Source organism: Dermacentor albipictus, chromosome 9, assembly GCF_038994185.2.
Source record: "Dermacentor albipictus isolate Rhodes 1998 colony chromosome 9, USDA_Dalb.pri_finalv2, whole genome shotgun sequence".
Lineage (NCBI taxonomy): Eukaryota > Metazoa > Arthropoda > Arachnida > Ixodida > Ixodidae > Dermacentor > Dermacentor albipictus.
The window spans coordinates 132417225-132440931 of record NC_091829.1 but is presented as its reverse complement, the minus strand read 5'-3'; the positions used below and the strand labels follow the sequence as shown (position 1 = coordinate 132440931).

General features: G+C 46.4%; 1 protein-coding gene across 14 annotated transcripts in view; it reads right to left on the bottom strand.

The window, feature by feature from the left end:
• The window catches only part of LOC135915563 (receptor-type tyrosine-protein phosphatase kappa-like), a 682443-nt gene that overhangs the window by 501298 nt on the left and 157438 nt on the right, over nt 1–23707 (bottom strand). For 10 of the 14 annotated variants that reach the window (XR_011508500.1, XM_070525410.1, XM_070525414.1 and 7 more), the window contains exons 1-2: nt 18305–18418; nt 7393–7496 (exon numbers count right to left, since the gene is read on the bottom strand). Coding sequence is in view for 13 of the 14 variants with exons in the window: in XM_070525410.1 (XP_070381511.1) it covers nt 7393–7496; nt 18305–18357 (157 nt within the window). In the remaining variant the exon portion in view is untranslated. Of the gene's footprint in view, nt 1–7392; nt 7497–18304; nt 18419–23707 lie in introns of those variants that run through there. The other 4 variants (XM_065448678.2, XM_065448676.2, XM_065448677.2 and 1 more) reach the window with 1 other exon arrangement.

Here is a 23707-nt window from a genome sequence, read left to right as displayed (position 1 = left end):
ATGTGTGCTTTATCTGTGTTGCTTCTCTATACCATCATTGTATATGTATTACTGCTATTTCTTGCGCATAAGTGAAACTGCATTGATATTGTTTTTTTTGTGACTTCTCCATGGTTGATTGTGTTGTTTTATTACACGAGTGACCTTGTAATTTGTATTTCCATCTCGCCTTATTTTATCAAGATCTGTGTACATTATATTGTACGCTCGGGAAGTGTAACTTCAAACGTGTCCAAGTATTATATTCATCTTAAAACTTTTGTGTGCAAACAAACAGAGACGAAGAATAGGGGCAACAGAAGGACCAGCGCTTCCTAACAACTGGTTTTATTTTTGAAGAACTACCTGCTTAAATACTCACAGATCTGCGCGATCTTGCCAACAGAGCAAGCCTATAGCGCATATGATACCCGCAGATCTGCGCGATCAAGTCAAAAGAGCACGTCAATATTACATATAACACTTGTGATAAAAAGACGTGGACAAAAGCCACCCGGTCAAACTAAAAACAGCAAGGTGCATGAAACAACCACTTACAATAAAATGCGTTAAAGATGTGATGATAGAAGCGAATTTGCTTTATCTAACAATGAAACAGAAGGATGACTGATGCATTTTTTTTTTCAATCCAGTACGCTTCCACGATTTCCCTAGCGGTTTGATTCCTATGCCTATACAAAATGTCTGTGTTAGTAAGACGAGGGGAGCAATCATGTTCTTGGCAATGCATTGTGTGTTGATCATTCTCACTCCGAGCTGGAAATCTGCTAATGAACTATGCCTCAAACCATTCCAGGCTTGTGATGAATGGGATAGTCATTTCGTGTTTCCGGTCAGCGTTGTTGAAGTCATGTCACCACACTGTAAAGATTGCATTTTTTGAGCAAGTTGATAGGTTGAGAAAGGCTGGGTACCCGCTCGCTGTGACGCTGGCGTCGTGCGCCAGACTAATGAAGGAACTTGAAAAGGATAAAGGACAATGCACACAGAATCAAAGGCAGAAGTATGTAGCTTCCAAGGTTTCAGTGATTCCGTATGTGCACGGCCTTTCACGCAGACTTAAAAAGGTGGCTGGTAGTTATGCAGTAAAAGCGGTATTTTCAGCAAAAAAACTATATAGGTAGTGTGTGTTCTAAGTTTAAAAAGAAGTTCGAAAGTAAGGATGATGTAAAAAAAGAATGTAGTGTTAAACATCCGCGCAAGAACCAATTTGTTGATTGCGCGAAGAACGCTTTGTATCAGATTCTTATGACGTGTGGTCATGTCTACGTAAGGCAGACTGCGAAATGAATTAACACGAGGTTAAGGGAGCGCTTGTCTTGTATGAAAGGTCCCCCAAGTACGCATTTGGCAATGCATTGCCAAGAACATGATTGCTCCCCTTGTCTTACTAGCACAGACATTTTGCATAGGCATAGGAATCAAACCGCTAGGGAAATCGTGGAAGCAGACTGGATTGAAAAACAAAAAGAAAAATGCATCAGCCATCCATCTGTTTCATTGTTAGATAAAGAAAATTCGCTTCTATCATCACATCTTTAACTCATCTTATTGTAAGTGGTTGTTTCATGCACCTTGCTGTTTTTAGTTTGACCGGGTGGCTTTTGTCCACGTCTTTTTATCACAAGTGTTATATGTAATATTGACGTGCTCTTTTGACTTGATCTGCGGGTATAATGTGCGCTATAGTCTTGCTCTGTTCACTAGATCGCGCAAATCTGTGGGTATTTAAGCTGGTAGTCCTTAAAAAATAAAACCGGTTGTTAGAAAGCGCTCGTCCCTGTGTTGCCCCTATTCCTCATCCCTGTTTGTTTGCGCACAAAAAAGTTTTAAGATGAGTGAGTTCCAACTAGGCCGACTCGCAGTTATGCTTAAGTATTATATGCCTTTTTTGTCGTTATATAACTAACTGTAGCTCCGCCTATGAGGGGCCCACGGCCCTGTCAAGCTGTAATTCATGACAGCTTTTATTGCAGGTCTCCGGTGCCTTGTATTCTTATGGGAGACAAATAAAGACATTATTATTATAAAGGTAGTTACCGCCAAATTTTTCTGACCATCGTCCGTTCGAAATTATTGGAACATGTACTTTACGCTCACACTGCTACATTCCTAACGTCTGTCAATTCCTTTCACTCTAACCAGCATGGCTTCCGCAATGGTCTATTTTGTAATAGCCAATTAGCTCTACTTAAAAATGACAAGCTCTAACTGTGATCAGAACATCCCAGTTAATGCCCTTGTTTTACATTCCGAAAAGGCGTTGACAAAGTCCTGCCATAGACGGCCTCTCCTAAAACCTTCTTGCGTGCACCTTAATCCTCTTGTTTTAGACAGGATACGCAATTTATTAACAGACAACAGTTTGCGTATGCTGACAACCACTCTTCCTCTAAAAGCCCCGTTCTTTCCGGGCCACCCCACGGCACAGTCGTTGGGCCCATTTTCTTCCTTTAGATATATATATTAATAATTTACACGCTAAACTTGCTTCTAGCATTCACCTTTTTTTCTGGCGATTGTATCATATATCAGGTTCAAGAGGGGGGAACTTCGGGCCAGTTGGTCCGACATGTTTAAAGAGGAAAAGAACCGCGACTTCAGACGGGACGTAACACGAAGGAGTGGACAGGACTAGTGGTAACTAGCAACTGAGGTTTACTACCACGAAACACATAGCAGCAAAATGTGCTGCTTTTTTGCTACACCATATTTTGCTGCTGTCAGTCATATCATAAGAAGCCAACCAACACTGACACGGAGGACAACATAGGGGAAACTGCTTGTGCTTAATAAATGAAATAAAGAAACGATCAATTATTGGAAATGAAAGTGGATGAAAAAACAACTTCGTGCAGGTGGGCAACGATCCCACAACCTTCGCATTGATCGTGCGAGGCTCTACCAAGTGAGTTACCGCGGCGCCATTTCTCCATTCACTATCTTGGGTATTTAGGTTTCCTAGTAGAACAACCCTGGGAGTGTTAGCCAGCGTCGCCATTCACAGATCTTCACGGCAGACGTGGAACATCCTCTCTGCCGCAGGCGTCACGAGAAGGTGATCTTTTTGGGTGAAGGCAACCGGTCAATAAACCCACACGTGCTACGTGAAGGCATTAATGTTGCCGGATTCGAGGCCCTCTTTTTGCAATGAGCAAGTTCCACACCCGCCGCCAAACTCTGCGAGTAGTGGCGCTGCCTAACACTCCCAGGGTTCTACTAGGATTTGCATCGGGCAAAGTAACGGCAAACGGAACGGTAAATAGTGGGCCAAAAGAAACGAGGTCGAACACGGTCACAGCCTTTGAGACTCCCGGACGACCAGCGGTTGGGACATCATGAAACTGTGCCAGCACAGTCTCACGCATATGCTTGGGAACGACCAGTAGCAGTTTAGGGCTGTCAGTGTGCATGTTGTAACGGTGCAATATGCCATCTTGCGGCACAAACATACGCGAAGAGAGTAAAGTTGGCAGGTCCGCCAGACTGAGAATGTCTCTCATGTAAGCCCCCCGTCGTTGGTCATCGGCGATGTCACCAAACGCGGTAAGCAAGAGGACGCAAGTTGACTCGCCGGTTTCAGGCTGGTCTGGTGGGTCTACTGGATGACGTGGCAAGAAATCAGCGTCCACAGGAAGTCGGCTTGTCTTATACATCACTGTGTAAGAGTGCTCTTGGAGCCGTAGAGCCCACCGACCAAGACGTTCAGCTGGATCTTTTAAAGATGAAAGCAGCATAGTGCGCGTAATCGGTGATAACCATCGAAGGCCGTCCGTAGGGGTAGGGGGGAAATTTCCCTAGTGCCCAAACGAGAGCGAGGCATTTACACTCGGTGATCGAGTAAACGGGTTCGCCTGGTGACAGAAGACCACTAGCGTACGCAACGACACGGTCTCAATCGTGCTGTCGTTGTGCCAAAACTTCGCCGATACCATGGCTGCCGGCGTCCGCACGAACCTCCGTTGGGGAGGACACGTAAAAGTGTCCGAGAATCTGTGGCGACGTGAGTCGCGTCGTCAGCTCAGCGAATGCACTAGCTTGGTCGAGATCCCAAACAAAGGTCACGCCTTTCTTCAAGGAACAATAAACGCACATACTAACTCGACGGTGACTGTTTGAATATCATCCCAGAAATCTGGAAGCGCTTGTTTCGTGCCAAAAGAATTAGTTTAGGAGAAAATTGCGTCTGAAGGGTCCGAATGCCATTTGGCTTGGCGGCATTGGCTGCACTTAGCGGTGATTGCAGTACCCTACAGTCACCGATAACTTCGGCACTCTCTTCACGTTGTCGCAGGAATAGACGCTGTGCGGACATAACAGTGCCTGGCGCTCGGACCAGCGGAAAGTTCGCCATCGTTGTCATCTGCGAAAGGAATCATCTGCCTCCGTATTCGGAAGCTTCGACCAACCTGAGCGCACTGCCTTGTACAGCGGGACTACGGCGCGGGCGCCGTTTCAGCGGAGCCCATCAAGATAAACAGCGTGTCTTCCTGCGGTAGCGGTCATTTGGGCAGCGGCAGCAGTACCCTGCAGTCACCGATAACTTCGGCACTCTCTTCACGTTGTCGCAGGAATAGACGCTGCGCGGACGTAGCAGTGCCTGCCGCTCGGGCCAGTGAAAAGTTCGCCATCGCGGTCATTTGCGAAAGGGATCCTCTGCCTCCGTATTCGGAAGCTTCGACCAACCTGAGCGCGCGGCCTTGTACAGTGGTGCTACGGCGCAGGCGCCATTTCAGCGGAGAACATCAAAATAAATAGCGTGCTTTCCTGCGGTGGCGGTCATTTGGGCAGCGGCAGCAGTACCCTGCAGTGACCGCTAACTTCGGCACTCTCTTTACGCTGTCGCAGGAATAGACGCTGTGCGGACATAGCAGTGCCTGCGGCTCGGGCCAGTGGAAAGTTCGCCATCACGGTCATCTGCGAAAGGGATCGTCTGACTCCGTATTCCGAAGCTTCGACCAACCTGAGCGCGCGGCCTTGTACAATGGGACTACGGCGCAGGCGCCATTTCAGCGGAGAACATCAAAATAAATAGCGTCCTTTCCTGCGGTGGCGGTCATTTGGGCAGCGGCAGCAGTACCCTGCAGTCACCGATAACTTCGGCACTCTCTTCACGTTGTCGCAGGAATAGACGCTGCGCGGACGTAGCAGTGCCTGCCGCTCGGGCCAGTGAAAAGTTCGCCATCGCGGTCATTTGCGAAAGGGATCCTCTGCCTCCGTATTCGGAAGCTTCGACCAACCTGAGCGCGCGGCCTTGTACAGTGGTGCTACGGCGCAGGCGCCATTTCAGCGGAGAACATCAAAATAAATAGCGTGCTTTCCTGCGGTGGCGGTCATTTGGGCAGCGGCAGCAGTACCCTGCAGTGACCGCTAACTTCGGCACTCTCTTTACGCTGTCGCAGGAATAGACGCTGTTCGGACATAGCAGTGCCTGCGGCTCGGGCCAGTGGAAACTTCGCCATCGCGGTCATCTGCGAAAGGGATCTTCTGCCTCCGTATTCGGAAGCTTCGACCAACCTGAGCGCACTGCCTTGTACAGCGGGACTACGGCGCAGGCGCCGTTTCAGCGGAGCCCGTCAAGATAAACAGCGTGCCTTCCAGCGATGGCGGTCATTTGGGCAGCGGCAGCAGTACCCTGCAGTCACCGCTAACTTCGGCACTCTCTTCACGTTGTCGGAGGTCAGTAATTAAGTCACACTTTTTGCATACTGCTGTATAGCTGCTTCCACTGCCGAAAACCTTCTGCTTCTTGCAATGTCATCATTGTGTTCAGCATGTCATCTGTCTATATTTGACGACTGTGCTGTAGAGTGTAACAAATGTCGTCGCATGTATCTTTTAGGAAAGTGCGCAGGAATCGCAGAAAAATCTTTCAAAGGAAAAAATGATACACAGAAGGAAACGGCGGTGTCCGCCCTGCCGTAGTCTGGGATCAGCTTTAGTCGATAGTAACAACCAAGATGGTTCAGATGTGAAAGCAATGCTGTCTTCTCCTAATAAGAAGCTTGAAAGTCTTCCGATTTTGACAGAAAAGGTTCAAAAGATGAAGCACAGTGTACAGTTCATATCAAACAAATTTGACGATCTTGAAAAAACAATCAATTGCCAGGACAATGAAATTAAAGAGCTAAGAAATAGGTAGCAGAAGTGGAAGCAAGATATGCTACTTGCGCAAGCGCACAAAGTGATCTTCAGCGACAGACAAATGAGCTAGAATACAGAAGAAGACGGCTCAACTGGGAAACTCATGGGGTCCGTGTAGTGCCGCATGAAAACCTGATTGCATCACTAAACACGGTCGATGACAAACTTAAAGTTCCCCCTGTGGCTGAATCGGACGTGGTATCTGTTCATGGCTACCAGCACGAACACAGACAATTCTAGGAATAAGTGTTCGCTTTGTTCAGCAGCAAACAACGGATGCATGGTTAACGAACAAAAGTAACCTGAAACAGTCCGACCCGACGGTTTTCATTCAAGAGAATCTGACGCGGCACTGCCGGAAATTCCTGCGAGAATAAAAAATGGCTAAGGATAAAGGCTACGAATACGTCTGGTACAGCCACGGTAAAGTTCAGGTCCGGAACACGAAAGGAGCACGTGCTCTTCACATTAGGATTTATGCTGACCTTAACCAACTCTCGACAATCTAATCACCGTTATGTTACTTTGCGAAAATACCTTAGATGACCAATCACCGTTATTATCTGCCAAATGACCTTAACGATATTGTATATCGGCTACCTCCTAATTCATGCAGATATTAGGATGGATAGTTGAGCATGTTGGTTAAGCAACATCTGAAGTGAAGGCGCTAAAAGGACGACGGACGAAGAAGGAACACACACACACAGGGCGCCACTTCCAACAATGTTTCATCAGGAAAAACGCCACTGAATTATACTAGGAGCGCGATTACAGTTTCTCAGTGCGGATTCGCGCTCAGGTAAAGCAGTTCTTTGCGTGAGAGTGATATGGATGCTACACTTACGCAGTTATCACCTGCTTCAATGGTTCTTTTGGCCTTAATTATTAATCAAACCCATTTGTCATTTGCCATTGAGGCAGGCCCACCTGCCAATTCATTGTAGAAACTGCAAATGTAAGCCAGACTTCCATGCCTGCGCTGTGCTTGCCAGAAGCTATGATAAATGGGTTCGATTAATAATTGCGGCTTATAAAAATAGAGGATTATTAATTGAATCATTTTTCGCGGGGAACAAAGGTTCCGCTAGCTACGACCAGCGGCCGTCGATCTTGTCCGTCTCTGCCCGAGGTCCTGCTTGAGAGGGCTTGAATATACTCTCACGTACATACATACTTAGTGCGTGCTTGCGAGGCGGACGATTTGCCTGTGCAAGCATGTTGCATCTCCATACAAGGCTGACTCACCGCTGTGTCCATTAGCCAGCGTTCCCGTGGCAGTGGACTTGCCGCTCTCATTGGTTCCAGCATCGGCTCTTGCCAAGCTAGTCATCTTCCAATTTTTGGACTTCCTGCAAAATTACAGAAAAGAATGCATTACATCGAGACCGCGAGCCCAGAGGGCTTTCGGAATAAGGTCTAGGAGAACCATACAATGTTACTTTCAAACCTTTCAAAGGAATGCCGGCTGACTAAATGAGTGTACGCGGTGCTTTAGCGCTTGCTGCAGGGCTAGTTTGTCCATACATATTGTGGTGTAAGCTGGTGCGAAGATATAGAATAGAAGAACCTGTTGAAGCATAGGGTTTTTTGTTGTCCCTGAAAAGCAATCATCATCTATACTTTGAATGCGGTCCCAGTTGAAAAACACAACAGGAAATTTTCAGTTTGTCGTATTTTGGGACGGTGTTTCTGCAGTTCTGTTGCCTGCAGTTCTGTTGTCTGTAGTTCTGTTGTATGTAGTGTGACGTCCTGTAGTAGAAAGTTCTGTTGTTCTTGATCAATATTCAATTAAAAATTGACAGAGACCTCCTTAAGGCTATGTAAATTTGTTAGTACAAAAAAGAAAAATATAAAAGTAAAAAAATTAAAAAACGTCTCCACCTAGGATTCGAACTTGCCACCTCACGATTCCGAGCCCGGCATCTTACCACTGCACAACCAGTCTTTTTTTTTCTTTATTGCCTGTTTGCAGCACAAACGAATAACACATTGAAACGCTAAAACATGTCAACCACACTTTGGCTAACATTATATATTAAAATCGCTTCAGCTTGATCAGTTCATCAAGAATAGCCACCCACTCGGGAGGCTCACTCTGGGCACGATATATTTCCCGAATATACGCGACACTTTCGATGAAGTTTATTCTCGCCGGACGGGTATCGACATCCGAGTGTCGCACTGCCATTCTCGTTTTCCACAGACTGTGGAGGCCAAGGAGCATAACCATATCGTACGGAACTCCTCCTTCGTTATCGGTTGGCAAATATCGAATACCAAGAGGTGTAATCGGTAGTTCTTTTTTAAGTGTACGTTGTAAGACATCCCAATGAAATATTGGATCCCAGCAATCGATGAAAACGTGTTCAATGGTCTCTGGCTTTTTACAAAGTAAGCAGTTTACTGTCCATGGCACATATATTCCTTTTTCGTCTAACCATGTTTTTACGGGTAGCGTGTTTGTGTGTAGCTTAAAGAAAAACGTTTTTTGAGAGGGTCTAACTGGCATTTTTTTCACCCGTTTCAGTACATCATCTCCTTGGCCTCCCCAGTTTACAGACCTGTACAATGGTATTGGCAACATTGTATCAACTAAGTCTTTATACAGTGTTTTTCTTGTCGCAGAGCATAGATATTCCATGGAAAACCGCACACGCAACATACGAAGTGAATCACCCACTTCGCGCAGATATCCCCTAATACTTCCTCCCTTCACATCACTAGTCGTTACAACATATTGCGGCAGTGCTTTTCCCAAACGAACTTGAATTACTGTGCGTAAAAAATCATTTCTCTGATCCCGAAAAAAAAGAAAACGCGACACAATTTGTCTAATAAACAAATGCAACAGACCTAGCCCACCACTTCGAGCTGAACGAAACAAATTGGTTCTGCTTATCCTCTCCCAACTGGAAGCCCATATGAATACGGCAAAAACACGGTGCAGTTTTTGCACACTTGAACGACACATTGATAACACTTGCATAATATACCACACTTTCGCTACTAAAAAGAGATTGCACACAGAAGCACGTCCAAACATTGACAAATCTCGGCCAAGCCAACCCTTTGATTTTTCACTCATTCTATCAGCTTCATCGGACCAGTACTGTGCGGTATCATTATAGTGCTCGAGTGGCACACCCAAGTACTTAGTTGGCGTTGTTGACCACCGGATGTTTGCAAAGTGAGCTGGTATAATGTCCCAATGACCGTGCCATATACCGATGTTTTTTTGCCAATTGATCTGGGATCCAGATTGTTCACAGTACTTCTTTACAAGACGTACAGCTTCAAGTACGCTATCACGATCCTCGCAGAAGACTGCGATGTCATCAGCGTATGCCAGTACCTTGACTTCAGAAAGCTGTAGTCGAAATCCTCGGACGTTGTCATTGCGTATCACTGCTAAACAGAAAGGCTCGAGGTACAATGCAAAAAGCAATGGACTTAGTGGACACCCTTGTCTAAGGGAAGATCTGAGTGACAGCTTCTCGCTGAGGGACTTATTAATTATAATCTGTGTCGTGCATTGGTCGTAGGCCATTTTGACGCCATCTAAGATTACTTTCCCTACGTTAACATATTCCAAAACAAGAAGAAGAGCATCGTGGGACACACGGTCGAAGGCTTTCGCCAGGTCGAGTTGCAACAAAGCGACGCGTCTAGCGAAGACGTCGCAACACTCTAGAACGCTTCGCGCTACGTGGCTGTTTGTAGTAATAGTGCGGCCTTTTATGCTGCAAGTTTGATGCGGACCGACAAGATTTGTAATGACTGTTTGAAGCCTCTTTGCCAATACCTTCATGAGTATTTTATAATCGGTATTTGTAAGGCTAATGGGCCTGTATGCCCCAACCGATAAAAGCGCCTTGTGGTCATCTGTTTTCGGTATTAAAACCATGTGTGCACTTCTGAAAGACGGTGGCAATCGCTTATATTTATGTGCCTCAGAGTATACATGCTCCAACACTTGAGCAAGCCCAGGGGCAAATGCCTTATAAAAGGCGGCTCCTAAGCCATCGGGACCTGGTGATTTGCCTGCAGGAAGTTCTTCGATCGCGTGTTCTATTTCTCGGACGCTTATCGGTTCCTCGAGACTGGCCTTTACGTCGTCATCAACGCGCGGCATAAAATTCACGAAACTTGCTTCAAATTCAGCACCCACGTGGATTGGGACGCCGAACAACTTGCGGTAGTGTTCAGTAAAGGCCTGTTCAATCATACTCGAGTCGGAAGTAACCTCATCCCGATAATTAATCTGTCTTATTTCATTTTTCCTTGCGTACCTCTTTTCATCGGCAATTGCGCGTTTGTTCGGCGTTCCATCAACCCACAGTCTTTCCATCCGTGCCCGAATAACTGCAGCTCTATATTTTTCCGTGTCAATAGCTTCCATCGCGTTTTTAACTGTTCTGATTTCATCACTAAATTTTCCAGGCTCCGCACTGTCCATAAAAATCAGAAAATTTAGCTCCTTCTGGAGCTCCTTTTCTTTCATTTTTTCATTGTGTCTTCTAACAGTTCCTACTTCAATCGCAACCATTTTCACGCGAACCTTAAAGTCTTCCCATACTTCTGCCCAAGGTACACTCTCATTACTCAACATGCTTTGAATTTCGTGCTTTACATCGTTTATAAATTTTTCATCACTTAGGTGTTTTTCGTTGAATTTCCAAAGTGCCCAATCAAAGCGCGGCTTTTTTGGCTTGGCACCGAGTGCAAACCATACTATACTGTGATCGCTAAAGGACACCGGCTTCACGACATAGTTATCGCATAGAGGCACAAGATCTAACGAGGTGTAAGCTCTGTCAAGTCGTGCTTGGCTATCTCGTTGATAGTGTGTAAATTGCGGCTGCAAAGTACTGGCCAAAAGGCGACCAACGTCTTCTAGGTTGTAGTCATTTATTAAGGTGTTCAATATCACTGCACTCTTGTCCTGCGGGTATTTACGTTTAGCACGGTCTTCTGCATGATACACACAATTAAAGTCACCAAGCAAGATGATGTACTTGTCACAACGAAGGTACTCTTCTATATTCGAGAAAAAACGACATCTTTCATTGATATCATTTGGCGCATACACACATATAATCCTCCATTGTGATCCATTAAAAGAAAAATCAAGAACAATAAAACGCCCACTTTCGCTCACAGTAACCATATCTTCATTTATACCAATACCCCTTCGAACCAAGACAGCGCATCCACCAGACGTGCCGATAGCGTGACATGTGCATATGTTATAATATGTTCTGAAAGGTGTTGCCATTTTGTTTGTTTGCTCCTCGCTTTCAACTTTCGTCTCTTGTATAGCTATAATATCGAGTTCATTTTCAACGCATAGCCGGCTGAGCTGGTACTGCCTCCGTCTTGAAGCGATGCCGCGTACATTAATAGTAGCAACTCGTATTCCCCTCATCAAATCCATTGTTAATAAGCGGGAAAGGTACGCACAAAAGAAAACCGTATATAATCACACGAAGCACTTCTAGGTATACTTAAGTTACGTCTACAAGTGCTGACGGACAGAGCAGCTGTTGCGCGACACATTGAAGTGCAGTCCACAAAATACCTTGCTTGAGCATCGGCTGACCTCCCCGACCCTTCGGTAGCGTTGGGCACAGCGCGGGACGTGGCAGTCGCACAGGACACATCCGGCGCGACTGCCACGTCCCGCGCTGTGCCCGTTGTCGTCGTCACGGCCATGACGAGTCGCAGTGCGTGAGGACATACGCAAACGTGACGGGGCCGGCGGCTACAGATGAAAGCGCTGAACTTCTTATGGACGAAGCGGATGCCGAGGAAGCCTCTGCCGGGAGCGCCAACGAGGTGAAGGTCACAGTGACACAACCACCGAAACCGCAGGGGCAATCGATTGCCGGAGCGGTAGGTGTGCCAGGAACGCCTACGCGACCTGTGAGCAAGGGCTCTGCCGTCAACGTTCATAAGCAAGACATCGCGGCCAAAGAAATGCCTGTCGTCTCGACTGTGGCATCATCTGACAACGAAGCTATGGACGTTAGCAATGCCGTTGTGGCGGTCGGGAAGCGAACACACGAAGAATCAACAAGCGACGACGGGCAAACTGGAAAACCGAACAGCGAGGAACCGCCGCCAAAGTCGGTGGTAACGCGCCGGGCGTCCTTGCGGTCGACGCCGAATATCCCGCCGGACAAAAGACCGGCGGCGCCGACGCCAAAGTAGCCGTGGGGACTTGTGCCTGCAAAGGCACGCTGCACAACCCGTCTTTTTTTTCTTTATTACGTGGAAAAGAAAACTGAAGGTGTATTACAAAGTGGACACAACTACACACTTAAAACTCAGGCAAACATACACATGCATCCAACAAGTGCATCCAGTCTGGCGGAGGTTCCTGCGCAGTGTAGACACTTCTTACATAAGCAGCACTTTCGCGAAAGAAGGACTTTGTAGATCGCGGGCTTTCGGCATGGCGGACACACAGTCTACTTCTCCATAAGCTATGTAAACCAAGTACTATGAACATGTCATAGGGAGGACCACCCGTATCCTTAAACGGTAGAAACCTAATTGTATATAGAGTCATGTCAATGTCCTTTTTGAGCGTCCATTGGAGAATATCCCAAAAGAATACAGCGTCCCTACAGTCTATGAAGCAATGATCTATGGTTTCGGCACGTGGACAGAGACGACAGTTTGTTGACCACGGCACAAAGCAACCCCTCGAATTCAACCAAGTTTTAACAGGGAGTGTTTCCGAATGTAATTCAAAGAAAAATGTATTTACTCCAGGAGGTACACACATTTTTCTGGTGCGCTTAAGTACACCCTGATAAGGTCGGCTTAAATAAGGTGCACGATACAGAGGATCTGGGAAAATAGAGTCCACCAGTGCCGCAGAAATTGCTTTTCGACTCGCAGTGAACACGTACTCCAGACTGAATCTAACTTTCAAGAAAAGAAATGTGTCAACAACCTCCTTAAGAAAGCCCCAAGGGGCCTGTGGCAGATCTTTGGCATTTGATGACACTACTATATTGGGAATATAATGAACTAAACGGAGTTGCAACATTTCACGCAAAAATGGATGGTCATTGTCTCGAAAGAAAAACAGGTGTGAAACAATTTGCCTGATGAAGAGGTGGACTAATACTAGACCACCACGTTCAAGAGGGAGGAACAGATTGTCGCGCCGCTTCGATTCACAACTGGAACTCCAAATAAATGTTGCAAATACGCGATGCAGTGCCTGAAGGCGAAGTCGTGAGCAGTGCAGTACTTGCAGCACATACATAAGACGGGAAGCTAAGAAAACGTTACACACTTCAGCACGAAAGAACATTGACAAATTTCGCCCTCACCATGAATTCACTTTACGTTGAATTTTGCCAACTTCTCCCGAACAATGAGCGTTGCTATTTCTATACTGTGAGAGAGGCACACCTAAATAACGCAGATCTTCTTTACATTGAATTCCTGCGTAATGTGATGGCATTATGGCCCATAATCCAAACCAAAAACCTGAACTTTTTTCAAAGTTAACGCTTGCACCAGAAGCCACACAATATTCTGTATTGCAAGAGCAGTCATCACACTCTCTTTATTTGTACAAAAAAAGGCCACGTCGTCTACATACGCAAGAACCCGAACCTCATTAGTCAGTAATTTAAACCCTTGGAAATTCACTGCACTGCGTCACGTGCCGCATCTCTAGAAGAGCAAGAGTGTTCGTACCATCGACAAGTACGTCGTGAAGTGCTAGAACATCGATTTTGAGTACGATATTCATATTAAATAAGAAATTCAGAAATAGACAACGTTGACTGTTACGGTTATTACTGCTAGTTTCGACAGTTGTCTCTCGTTCTTTACACTTTAGAGCGCGCATATAATTCGTGTGTTCAATGCAAAATAGCTACATAAACATTCGTGAATGAGAGTTCTTTCTGACAGCATACTGGCTTCTCACGGCAGCACTGTGCCTCATTAATGAGACCCGAGCGAGACAGCTTTTCCCGCTACTTTGTGGAACAACCCAAATCTTCTTTTGCGCTTCGCATAAGCTTGTGAAATATTCCTGGGAAATTAACTAATGTGCCAGTGTAACAGCACATGTAAGTCCACAGGCCTGTGTGCCACATCTTACCAAAAAAAACGGATACGCAGCCATTCCCACAGATGGTATGATATTGATTAGCGGCCGATATACAGGAGGCCGGTAGGGCGTTGCTGGTGCCGCGTCGTCACGGCACAATTATAACTATTCGCCACGTCGACTTTAATACCGGTGTCGGTGCCATCAGCATTGCCGGCTTCAGAGAAGCGCGATTGAATACCGCGCAAGAGAAAAGTACAGTGTACACCACCGATGCGAAACTAACATACAATTTTAAAGGGCCGCGACGGAAAGCGCTTCTGTTGCGACTTCGGAACTCTTGGCCGTAGCGACCAAATGTTTCTGCTGCGACGTCAGAATTGGTGTCGTAACGTCGGAGTCGCTGTCAGGATATAAAGCTGTTGTTCCGACTTCAGAACACTTGTTGTCGCGACAGAACGTTTCTGTTGCGACTTCATAACTATTGGCCTTCGCGACAGAATGCTTCTGTTGCGACATCAGAATTTCTGTCGTTACGTCAGAAATGTCTCAATTAAGAAATGTCAAGAACTTCTGTCGCACAACAGAATTTCTTTAGTTGCGACAGGAATTCCTCTTGTGTTTTTCAACTGGGCACTACAGAAGCTTGTCGCATCGCACAATTTCAGTGCACTTCTGTTGTCATCATTGGGTACATGCTGCGACGATAGGTGTCCGTTGTGGAACAGTTCTCTGTAGTACAACAGAAGTTTGTCCATTACTTCAGGAACACTTCCTGGGGGCCTGTTGCAATGATAGGTTTCTGTCGTACAACAACATTTTTCTGTAGTACAACAGAAGTTGGTAGCATTACTTCAGGAACACTTCTGTTGTGACAATTGAGGGCCTGTTGCCACAATAGGTTTCTGTAGTATTTCAAGAGCTCTCTGTAGCACTACAAAAGTTTTTCGGATTACTTCAGGAACATTTCTGTTGGGACAACAGGGTGACTGTAGTGATGACAAATGTTTCTGTTGTACTACAAAAATCTGTTGTAGAGCTTCAGCTTTCTGTTGTAACAACAGACATACGACAGACTGTACTTCTGTAGTCAAAGCAAGAAATGTCTGTTGTACATCAGAAAAGTCTGTCGCTCCATCAGGAATCTGTAGTTACTGCAGAAAAATCCTGTTGTACAACAGAAATTTCTGTAGCACTGAACACAACAACCTCTGTTCTCATTTTCAACTGGGTTATCTTTAACATTGCGCCCAGCGATAATTCCAGGTCATACATGAGCAGCATGCGCGCTATTGGCATGCCATGCCTTCGTTATTGGTGTCTTCGTGGACTTCTCGAAGGCATTCGACTTAGTGAACCACACGATACTCCTAAATAACTTAGAGTGTAATGGTTTTCGGGGACAGGCTCAAACGCTTCCTAAATCATATTTATCCCATAGAAAACAGGCTGTCTGCATAGACAATATGAAATCTGAACTAAAATCTGTTACTTCTGGCATCCCACAGGGCAGTATATTGGGACCGTTACTATTTAATATGCACCTTAATGATATCTCCAACATTAACTCCACTGCTAAATTTGTTATCTACGCTGACGACACTAGCATCTTTCTTGCTGGAAATGATTTAGATCTTCTCGTTCGAGAATGCAATGACACTATGAACGAATTACAAAAATAAGCCAGTTCTCTCGCCCCTCGAGATTAAGCTTAATTCACGACGTATAGATGTGGTTGAGCAATTTAAATGTCTCGGAGTAGTTTTCTCCTCCTGTATGTCTTGGGAAAATCACGTGGACCATATCACAACAAAACTGGCTCAAATAACTGGGATCGTAGGCCGGCTCAGATACGTTCTTCCAAGGCCAGTAAAATTACTGCTCTACAATTCACTATTTTACTCCTATTTAAGCTATTGCCATTTAGTATGGGGCACAGCCACAATTAGCTGTCTTCAGCGCATCTACATTTTGCAGAAGTAGTTCCTTCGTCCTGTTCACAATGTCCCCTGGGGCTCACCGAGCGCGAATCTCTTTCTGCAAAGTAGTGTGTTGAAGATCCACAACTTGTACAAATACCGCCTAAGTGTTCGGTTTAAACTGGAAACACGGAGAAACGTAAACCACATACGCTACCTTGCTGATTTACGTACCCGAGAAGCGACCTACAAGACAAGACATACGGAGAGTTGGGTAGTGTCAACCCCTCGAATAAATTCCGGTAGAGAACGCCTACAATTCACTCTTCCTTCCCTCTTAAATGCTTATGTACATAATAATTTTGATCTTTTCAGTGCGTCAAAGAGTGCTTTGCGTACTATGTATGTTACCATGTAGGTTCTGTTTTTCTTTGTGGTGAATATTGTCTAAATATTGTACAATTTTGTGATGTTTTCTTTTGTATTTGTTCATTATGTATATGTGTTATTAGACTGCAATTACCTTTGTTTTAAAAGCCTTGCTGTGAAGCCACTGCCAAGCGAAAGGGGGCTGCGGCTTTGTCAAGCTGTTTCCGACAGCTATTTCTGCGCCTCCGCTGTCTGTACTTGTACAAGGCAGAAATAAAGAATTTGAATTTGAATAGATCACTCTTCATAGGAAAGTAATGAGTGCGTCATTTTCGAGGACGGAAACGCAAGCAATACAGATGACAATTGTTTTCAGCAAGATGCGACTCAGAGCACGTGAATATAGAAGAGCGTATTGAACGAAAAACACAAGAATAGCTAGAAAATAACGCTATTCAATTTTTTCTTGCGTTTCTTCCTAAAATTCCGCTTCTTTCGCAGCATAAGAAGGTAAATAGGTGTGCGTTTCTTGGAGGAATTATAGTACCTGCGCGAAAATCTATAGATGTAATGAGTATTAACCGCGGAGCTGTTCAGGGGCTCGCAATGTTCCACCGGCACACCATTCTGACCAACTGTCATATCAGCCTGACATCCATACGCGGTTCCAGGAAGCGCCGGCCACCGAGGATGGCGTTAGGACCATGGAAGCTGCCCCGACCCTCTCTCTCTATCGACCTTGTTTCATCCTTAGGGACTCTCTGGAGAATCTGGGCACTGCGGGGTGCTATTTAAGCAGCTTGCAGCTGCACTGTTTCTCTCTCCTATTACGCACGACAACACGTAAACATTGTATCAAGAATTCTTCACCGAGAAAGCTCTCTCCGTCTCACACGTTGCGTGAAGTGAGGCCCAGACTTCCTGCCGGCCACACATACCTCGGCACACACAACAATATCTGTGTGGCGAAAGGGCACAACATTCCTTTTTTATAATAATTGTTTTCACGCGTACGCCACGATTTCTGGACTCAGTTGATTTGAAACTTTCAAGAAAACGGAAACCAAAGTGAAGAATACGAGCTGAGGGCAGGTGGCACGAGAGCTGGAGAAAAAGAGAAAAATATTTAGAGCCCTTAGACCTTGTAAAGAGGGAAGTCCAGCGAAGATGGCGCTGTGGTGGGTTTCGCTATGGTGGAGATTTGATATGTTGAATTTATCTATCATGAGATGAGTACTGAGTGAATAAAGTGATATTTACTAAAGGATCCCACTTCTCATCACAGATTTCATGACCATTGCAGTCATTGCCTTGTGATCCCTGTGATACACGGCAACAGGTTTCACTTTCACCGTGGTAATGTTGTTCCCTGAAGTTAGGTCGATGCACGATCGGTGACAAGTCGTGACTACGGTGGCATCGGTGAAACACTTGACGCCAAAGCGCTTGAACATGCACGCCCCGGCGGGTCTGTCGACATTGACATTGAACATCGACATTGAAATTTGCAACAATGACGAAGTATGTACTGTTAATACATTGATCTGTGCGAGTTGGTTCATCTTGACAGTTTTTATAAAAAAGCGTTACAGGCGAAGACGAAGGAACACATACGACAGGACTGGTGCTCGTACGGCATACGACCGTTCTGTCGTATGTGTTCCTTCGACTTCATCTTTATCGTTTTCTTTATAAAAACAGTGAAGATGTGTTGTCGGCGCGTTTAACCTTCCCGATGACACGCACCATAAACGTTTGAATCTCCTTCTTTGACATAGGAGGGACGTACACAGCCGCGACGACCACGCCTTTGTGCAACCTCAGGGCACAGGTGTTCCACATCTTCGGAGGAGACGCACTGCCGCAACGCAGCCACCTGACGCTGTTGCGAATCACGCACGCCACCGATCGTGGCCAAGTCTCCGGCAAACCAAAGACACACGTGGCGCCAAACCGGTTCTCAATGAACCCCCTGGAACCACGACATCGCACCAGGGAAACATTCTTGAAGGTGGGACCTCTCGGCGGCGACGTGCGTTTTGTACTGCGCCATATGCAGGGCCTTCGTCGAGTTTCGCCTCCCTGGACCGATCATCATCGGTGGTATTCGCTCGACGGCGCCACTCGCACCGATGCTTTTCCTCACGTCGGCAATCGGCGCGTACCAGTTGCTCTTGTTCGGCAAGAGCTTCGCCGTCACTCGATGTTGTCCCACTGGCAAGGGCGGCCTTGCGTTGTCGGCGCGCCCGTTCGCACTTCTGTGCGGCCTCATTCCCGCTGTTCTGGGTGAGTGCAACTGACAGCCGCAGTGGCGCGGTCTCTACCTCGCAAGGAAACGATACAGCCCAAGTTGACGACAGAGACGTTTCATCACAGCGCGTCCACGCCAATCACGGCGCGCGCTCTGCACAGGTGGCCGCCGAAACGCGCGCGCGCAGCTGTTGTGCGCAGTGTCGGGAGCTGTGGCTTAGCCAGAAATTTCGACCATGGGATGCTGCCATTGCAGCTCGGCCTCCTCCTTGCAGAATCTGTCGAGAGATGAAATACATGAATTTTACTGCCTTGCCATTGCCAAAGATGCTGGAAACAAATTCTTCAACGCTGTGTACTGTCAAGACAAGTAATCTATGTATTCTTCAGAAAACAATATACTCGTACGTCTCAAATATTGTGCCCGAAATACCTGGAATCAATTATTCCATATTTTTCTGTCTATGTCATAAGTAAAAAAATATCACACGAACTTCAGAACTACACGAGTTTGAAACCAGCAAGGCAGGACAAATTTTTTAATGAAACTTTGTCATTCAAGAACTTTGCTTACATTTTTGTACATACACTCTAAGAAAAATCCCGGGGATAACGGGAGTAACTCGGCTGTTGGTCCTAAAAAGGGCGCTTTCGTCCCTCAAAGGACTAACTGCAAGAATATGCGTGCCGTTTGAAAATTTCGGAGAGTAAGTGTTTGGTCCCTGGTCGGAAAGAGAGCAACGGGAGGACGAACGACAACAGTTACTCCCCATGCACTTGGCTGTTTTCGTCCGTGTCATGGAGCGATGCGGCGAAATCGTGAATAGTTTCAAGTTCGTCCACTGCCTATTGAACAACATGCAAAGACACTTTCCCTCTTCGTCTGAAAATTTTGTGAAATTTAAAAGCTGTAATGTGAAGAGCCATGCCCTTCGTGCGCACACCATAAGTGAGTGATACACACTAAACGCGCTATTCATTGATAGATGGCTAGGTTTTTAAACAACTAATAACACCTTTATTCTTGAAAACAAGTGGTGCAGTGTGCCAAGGCATTGGGAAAGAAGTTGAAAAAGAAAGTAACTTGACTGGTCCTAATTACCAGAAGGTCAAAAAGGCAGCAGAGAGCAAAGAGCAAGAAAAAAACAGAAACAAGAAAAAAAACGAAGTTCCTAGAAGTACCTATGTTCCTTCCGTTCTAAGGAGGTTACCAACCTAACTGAAGCGATGTGTAGCTCAAACGGGACACGCTAAGCGACAGAAATTGGCCTACTCTGTAATCTTGAGTGCCCCCTTTGAGTTCGCTACACGTATACATCGCTTAGTGCCCGAGTTTAAATCACCCTAAGAATACTCGGGCTGAGTTCTTTTCGCAGTCACGTACGGTTGCAAGTACACTGAACGTTAGACTCTCAATGCATAGCACGCACAATATGCCGAGTCACTCTGATATTGCCGCACTTGCGTTCCAATGCTTAACCTTGTCTCAATATCCGGTCCTGTCAACCGACCACCGTGGTAAAGTGAGGAAGAAGACGGCGTTCCGAACGGTCGCCTTTTTTCTTGTGCCTCGCTCCAAAGGATTTATCGGCCCCTGACCGGCTCACGCTCAGGCTTCAGCCAGTGGCAGTGACTTCCGTGTTGTGCTAACTCGTCTTCCTACCGGTAAGCTGGTTGTGGACTCCGTATTCCTGCATGCTGACTTAAGTGGTCGACCGTACAGAGCCCAAGGCATCCGAGACGCCCTTCTGAACGTTTTTACTTGAAGTAAATAAGTTCAATCGGTCAATTTAAGATGTCGCATGTGTGGATGGTGACGTGCAAATCAGCAATGACAAAATCAAAGCTAGTCACGTGCGGATAATTATACGTGAAAGGTAGACGCTGCGTCGCTATTGATCCTGAGCCCAGGGAAGTAAAATGAAGCTTTTATGGCTTCCTGATTGTTTAGAAGACTACATTCGAGAGGCGCTCCAGCCTTACGGGAAAGTGAAGCCTATATCAGCAGAAAGCTGAAGAGTACCGGAAATGGAAGAAATCCGTACTCTAAATCATGACGTGGTGTTGACTCTTGCCGATAGAGTCGGCGTGGGGGACGTTCCACATATGCTATTATGCAAAAAAGTGAGGCGTGCAGACAGGACACAAGTGGACAACACGAACGCCGAGTATCAACTGAAGGGAGCACTGAGAAGAAAGAAGACAAAACTCATCTGCGCAAGTTCTGGAATGGTATCACCACGCGCCAGTCAGGTACATGTGCCGGTCTACGTGAGAGATAGCTGTTAAGGCAATTAATCTCTTCCTTATGTAAAGTAATCGAAAGCGGATTCACGCACGCACTTCCACCATTACAGATATGCCATGCCTCTACCATAAGACGCTTATCTTCATTCTTGTGCCTGTACTATATCGCGCATTCATCTAAATCTGGCGTGCAGTTACAATCTTGCAAATGTAGGGAAAGATTAGAAGGCGATACACCGGTTAAAGACCTTTAATGTTCCATTCTTTCCCCACATTGCCAAGATTGTAACTGCACGCCAGAGGTAAATGAATGCGCGATATTGTAACGATGTTAATAAAACAACAATATTTATTAAAGGCGACCTTGTGCCTACAAGTAAAAGTCACTGCGGTCGTGAAGAAATCCGCGGCAGTCGTTGTTGTTGTTGTTGTTGTCCTTAGTGGCCGTGGCACATACCCACAGTGGGGGATGGGCCAAGAATCGCATTCTCAAACTGGCCTCGAACAGTCTTCCTCTTTCTTCTCGCGTGACAGCTCGTGCGCGTGGCGCATGCGAGCAGGGTCTAATCGGCTACCAAGAAGATCGCTGCCTGTTGCTGAACAACGCAACGGTACGGCGTGCACAGTGTCCTATACGAAGGGCGCGCAACTTGAATGGGACCTTGTTGCGGCATTATCCCCCTCCTTACCGCATCGGCCCGATGCGTGAGAGGAAGTAGGGGTTGCTGTGGGCTCAGACTTTTTTTTTTTCTCATGACCTTGCCTGGTAGGGTTTCATGCGGACAACATGCACAACTTCCGTGGAGTTGCGCCGTCTTGGGCTCTCGTGTCCAGTGAATTTAACTTCGTAAGGGACGTCGCTTATACGACGAAGTATTTCGTAAGGGCCTAAGTATTGGCACAGAAGCTTTTCAGACAGTCCACAGCGTCGCACTGGGGTCCATACCCACACCTTCTCGCCGGGCTGATATGAGCTTCACTACGGCGCTGGTTGTACCGGCTGGAGTCGATGCGTTGTTGGCGGCGTATTCGGTACCTTGCCATCTGTCGTGCCTCCTCGGCTGTTTGCAAGAAATCGTCGAGGTCCAATTAGTTATTGTTTTCTTCATCTAACGGCAACATAGCATCCAAAGTTGTGGTTACTGTTCGGCCGAATACAAGTTCAAAGGGAGCGACTCGTGTTGTTTCTTGAGTAGCCGTATTATATGCGAAGGTGATGTACGGCAAAATTTCGTCCCACAGCGTATGTTCAACGTCGACATACATCGAAAGCATGTCAGTCACTGCTCCGTTGAGGCGTTCATTTAAACCGTTTGTCTGAGGGTGGTACGCCGTAGTTCTATGATCAGTATGTGTCCTTTGCAACAAGCATTTCATTAGGTCCGCAGTAAAAGTTGTTCCACGATCGGAAATAACAACTATGGGGGCGCCATGCCTGAGCACGATATTGTTGACAAAGAATTTTGCAACTTCGATAGCCGTTGCACTGTACAGGGAATCCGTTTCTGCGTAACGGGTAAGATAGTCCGTGGCCACAACTATTGACCTTTCGCCTGAAGATGAAGTTGGGAAGGGTCCAAGGAGGTCCATACCTACTTGTTGGAATTGGGCTTTTGGTGGCTCTGTTGGCTGGAGGAGGCCTGCCGGTTTTACGGATGGAGTCTTGCGCCTTTGACACTCGCGACAAGTCTTGACGTAGTGCTGCACTAATGCTAACAACTTCGGCCAGTAGCAGTTCACACGAATCCTGGCGAATGTACGGCTCATGCCCATGTGTCCAGATGTCGGTTCATTGTGACATGCATGCAAAATTTCTTCTGGCATAGCTGTGGGTAGGACAAGTAAAAACTTTGTCTCGCTATTGTCGAATGTTCTCTTGCAGAGGTCATTTCCTGGCATACAGAACGAGGATAGCCCTTTAGAGAAAATACGCGGGAGTTGAATGTCGAGTCCCTCTAGGCGCTGTATAAGTGGAAGCAATTCTTTGTTATCTCGTTGTTGTTGAGCGATTTGTGACGCGTCAACAATGCCAAGGAACGGGAAATCCTCTTCTGACACAGTTGTCTCGACTGGTGCGCGTGACAAGCAGTCGGCATCGTTGTGTTTCCTCCCGGATCGGTATACCACAGTATTATTGACACGTGTACTTATCTTCATCGGGCGACCACGTTTCGCCGCCGAACAAATGTTATCGCACAGCACGGGACGCGCCTGCATGCATCCGAAGTTTCTGGAAATTTATCGATGCCTCTATCCGCTGTCTGTTGTCGCCGAACCTTGTATTACCTGATTTCATCGCGCGACGCGAATGGTGTAGAACTTTGTGGAAGGCACGCGGGTCCGAACTATTAGACTGGAACATTCGACGACCGCTGTATAAAAGCCGACGCGCTTGACCCACTGATCAGATTTTCGACGATCGCCGACTGTGTTCGCCGCTATCATTGCGCTTTAAGTGTAGCCTAATTTGTGGGCACAGGTTCGCCCAATAAAAGCTAGTCTTGTGTTTCAGAGTACAGCTACTGTGTTCTTTAGCGCCAACCCTACGTTTCTGCGTCAATTATCGTCGTCTGAACAAGATCACAAAGAAGGACGTATACCCCCTCCCACGGATAGACGAAGCAATGGATCGGCTCTGCAACGCTAAGTACTTCTCCTCGATGGACCTCAAGTCTGGCTATTGGCAAATAGAAGT